Source organism: Osmerus mordax, chromosome 12 (genome assembly GCF_038355195.1).
Source record: "Osmerus mordax isolate fOsmMor3 chromosome 12, fOsmMor3.pri, whole genome shotgun sequence".
Taxonomy (NCBI): domain Eukaryota; kingdom Metazoa; phylum Chordata; class Actinopteri; order Osmeriformes; family Osmeridae; genus Osmerus; species Osmerus mordax.
The window spans coordinates 5,861,918-5,865,947 of NC_090061.1; the positions used below are offsets into that span (position 1 = coordinate 5,861,918).

The 4,030-nt window shown below is 40.5% G+C and overlaps 1 protein-coding gene across 3 annotated transcripts; it reads left to right on the forward strand.

Moving 5' to 3' along the window:
* Nucleotides 1-1,344: 1,344 nt before the first annotated feature.
* On the forward strand, nt 1,345-3,640 carry LOC136953752 (lysozyme g-like). 3 transcript variants are annotated; one of them, XM_067247153.1, is made up of 7 exons: nt 1,345-1,548; nt 1,725-1,807; nt 1,890-2,034; nt 2,200-2,283; nt 2,399-2,595; nt 2,950-3,088; nt 3,306-3,640. In XM_067247153.1, the coding sequence occupies exons 3-7, from the start codon at nt 2,031-2,033 to the stop codon at nt 3,437-3,439; spliced, it is 558 nt and encodes a 185-aa protein (XP_067103254.1). In that variant the 5' UTR covers nt 1,345-1,548; nt 1,725-1,807; nt 1,890-2,030; the 3' UTR covers nt 3,440-3,640. The 3 variants fall into 3 exon arrangements, with proteins under 3 accessions (XP_067103254.1, XP_067103255.1, XP_067103253.1); XM_067247154.1 differs by having other exon boundaries at nt 1,439-1,548; nt 1,946-2,034; XM_067247152.1 differs by having other exon boundaries at nt 1,440-1,548; nt 1,911-2,034.
* The last annotated feature ends 390 nt before the right edge of the window (nt 3,641-4,030 follow it).

The following is a 4,030-nucleotide window of genomic DNA, read 5'->3' on the forward strand; positions in this document are numbered from 1 at the left end:
TTCCTTTATCAATGTAAAAGTGTGCCACAATGTGCCACCCTTTAAAATGTATTCTCTCTAAAATGTGTTATTGCCTTGTAAATCATAATACAATTTGTGATGTAGCCTACTTGAAGCATTCAGCCTACTTTTCTTAGAAAATTTAAAACTGAAAGGGCAGCGCTAAAACAAAGGAAACGAAACAGGAGCTGATTTTGAGATATGACGGCAAAGACACCTGAATACAAAATAGCCTAGTCTGTCTAGAAATATGGTAGAAAAGAGTAGGCATAACTCAACAACACAAAAGGACCTATTCCTGTTCATCACAAGCCTGATGTGAAATAAGCTGTTAAGCGTTTTTAGGATTGAGTTAGAAAGTGAAATTTCCTTCAAAACATTGCGTCTGGTTTATGTGTCCTTTGATATACCAGCGAATGTCTAATATGGGGAGAACCATATCATAGGAGAACTGCCACTCTCGGGAAACTTCCGGGTTCTGAACTGGTTGCAGTTCTCTAGTTCCATATGAAGGCGCTAACGGGCGAGTGCAGAATGAATTGGAGGTCTATGGAGCTATACCCATATATCTATGTCCCCTCAAAATCCAATTTTCTCAGGATATATATTTTTTGTCTAGTAATTTGAATGTTGAATTCAAAAGGGGAGGCAAAAAAAAGACACACTGCTGGGTGTTAGATTTTTTTTAAGTTGCTTTTTTTCTTTCTTAAAAAGCCTTTTAAAATGTCAATGACGTCACATATCGAACCACCAGAGATACTGCTTTACGGCAAACTCTGGTCACTTCCTTTTTTCTCTCGAGGAATCTACAATAGGCTCTCTATGTCAATACACATGCTAGAAAGAATTTTGGTTTGCTAATGTTGTTGCTAATGTTGCTTATGCTCTGACATTCTGGTTAGGATACCATAAAGCGGGATCTCTGGTCGTAGTCAGTCCTTCACTAACCAATCAGCATTCATGAGCAGAATGCTAGCGTGTTATGGACAAAAACGACTCACCCTGTAAGAAATAGAAAGGACATAAGTACTCGTTCATTCAACTTTCGACCTATAATCCATGTTGAACATGCAAAAACTACAGTCAAATCTGAGATTTCTCAACGACAATCAGGCGAAAGAGACAAATTTAGCTGTTTAGCTTCATAGACTCCCATTCCTTTTGCACTCGCTCGCGATCACCCCCAGTGGAATTCTGGTGGAACTGCAACCAAATTCGGTAGAATGGGGTTTAATAGGGTGTGGACAGGCTCTCCGTAGACAGGCTCTGGTTATACCTACACACCTGCTTTGAGGGAGGAACCAAGTCAAAGTAGTTTATAGATGAGAAAACAGTCGAACAGCCAGTTACAGTAAATGTATTGTGATCTGCTGTGCTGCACTGTCCTGGGCTTTAATGGAATAGGCTATGTTGTGTTCTGGTGAGCAGTTTCTGGTCAAGCCCTCCTCTGCCTGTTGCAACAGTGTCCATGGGCACGCCTTATTTAGACTGGCACAGGTTTTGAGGAACCTGCATATCAAGAAAACCCCCAAAGAGAAAGTAAGATGGGTGAGTTATTTTCTGCTGTTAAGACACAGGAACCTGTATGTAAAATATGTTAACATATTTATCATATTTTGCCATACAGCGTTGTGTATGTTGAAAGCCTGTTCAAAGTTGTTTACTTCTTCACTAAGTTCAAAATGAATACAGGAAACGTGTGAACTCTTCTGTTCCTATTTTAGCGAGTCTTTTGGCGACATCATAAAAGTGGAGACCAGTGGTGCTTCAGAGAAAACTGCCAAACAAGACAAGCTGACTGTCAAAGGTGTGTGTGTGTGTTGCTTAATCTCAACAAAGCTGTATGCACTTCAATTCCTGCTATGAAATTAATGGCTTTAATGGGATAGGCGTTGTGTTCTGTTGAGAAGCATCTAGACAAGCCCTTCTCTGCCTGTCGCAACAGTGTCCAGGGGCACGCCTGATTTCTTTAAACAAGCGCAGGTTTTGATGAACCTACATATCAAGAAAATCCCCAAAGAAAAAGGAACATGGGTGAGTTATCTGCTGTTAGGACACAGGAACCTGTAGCATTTGCCATTCTAGTAAATTAACTTATTTATCATATTTTGCCATACAGCGTTGTGTATGTTGAAAGCCTGTTCAAAGTTGTTTAAAATGAATACAGGAAACGTGTGAACTCTTCTGTTCCTATTTTAGCTAGTCTTTTTGGCGACATCATGAAAGTGGAGACCAGTGGCGCTTCAGAGAAAACTGCCAAACAAGACAAGCTGACTGTCAAAGGTGTGTGTGTGTGTGTTGCTTAATCTCAACAAGCTGTATGCACTTCAATTCCTGCTATGAAAATAGGAGTATCAACACAAATCTCTTCAGTAAAAATTTCCAAAATGCCTCTCAGGGGTGGAGGCATCCCACAAGATGGCGGAGCATGATATGAAGAGAATGACCCAGTACAAGAGCATGGTGCAAACGGTGGGCCATTCAAAAGGCCTGGATCCGGCCATCATAGCTGGAATCATGTCCAGGGAGTCCCGAGCCGGTGCTGCTCTGGTCAACGGCTGGGGAGACCATGGCAACGGCTTTGGTCTTATGCAAGTGCGTACTAAGGACTTGCATCTGCACACAGGCTCTGCAAGAAAATAACTGTCACCGTATTGTAGAATAGAGTAAATACAAACACAATACATATATGAGAAGGCTGAATACACTTTGTGTGTCTGAAAGGCTAATAGAAGGTAGATGGTAGAATAGATTTATAATAACTATGATTATTGTTGTTATTAGTAATACATAGAATTTATAGAATTGACTCAATCACACAGTAAAAAGAAACAGACTAATCTAGCCTTTCATGCTACTTTCCCTCCATAGGAGACACATTTATGAATCATTCTCCAACTATGCTGTACCTTGTACTATAAATGCGTGGTAAACCTCTTGTTTCGACAGGTCGACAAGCGTTTCCATAAGCTAGTTGGCGAGTGGGACAGCAAGGAGCATGTGAACCAGGCAACAGGGATTCTTGTTGATTTTATCAACACAATCCAGAAGAAGTTCCCTAAATGGCCAAAGGAACACCAGCTGAAGGGTACTTTGAGTCTTAGTTCCCCTTTTCTTGTTCTGCAATGTCACTAGAAAGTGATAGGACAGATTGTAGGTCCAGAACTGAATAAGAATGGCAACTGTGTGTCATAATGCATGTATGCTCAGTGTAGGTTTTTTACAAAAAGCCCAAAGTCTTTCTATTTTGAAGAAATACATATTTCTTTGATTTTAGTAACCACATAATCAATTTTCTTTTTCAGGGGGAATATCGGCCTACAATGCAGGGGCCAAAAATGTCCAAACCTATGAGCGTATGGATGTGGGCACCACCGGGGATGACTATTCCAATGACGTGGTGGCCCGGTCACAGTGGTTCAAAACTCAAGGCTTCTAAAGTTTCTCCTAAGCTTCAATCCTTATGATTATGAGAATAGGAGAATAATTGCTGGATATTTTGGCTATACTGCAAACCTTTTTATATTCAGTCTCATTTATTCTCTCTACTGGCATGTGATGTAGGCTAATGTTGTGATGATCATGACTTGTTTGAAAGGCTGTTACTACAATAAAAGTTCATGCTTTGTTTATCAATGGCCACTGGAGTGCGCTGTTTTCCTTTAGCAATGTAAAAGTGTGCCACAATGTGCCACCCTGTAAAATGTATTCAGTCTCTTTTATGTGTTATTGTCTTGTAAATCATAATACAATTTTTGATGTAGCCTACTCGAAGTTGCCTATTTAGTCTACTTAGAAAATGTAAACTGAAACGGCAGCAACCACTAAAACCATGCGCCACCTTATCTTCTTTATAAACGAAACATATTGATCCGTTTTTGTCGCAATGTTGTGTGTCGGGATGAACATCGCTTGAAAGCGATGTTTTTGGATAAGGGGTAGTTCAGTTAGTTCTCTGTGGAGCAATTAGGCGACTTTGTTTCAGGTCTAGGGGCGGTCCTTTCCTGCAGAGAAACTTCAGTGAGGCACA

Coding starts and splice junctions, on each gene's coding strand:
- LOC136953752 (XM_067247153.1), top strand. Junction 2,284..2,398: donor AGACAAGCTGACTGTCAAAG/GTGTGTGTGTGT, acceptor AATGCCTCTCAG/GGGTGGAGGCATCCCACAAG. Junction 3,089..3,305: donor AAAGGAACACCAGCTGAAGG/GTACTTTGAGTC, acceptor TTTCTTTTTCAG/GGGGAATATCGGCCTACAAT.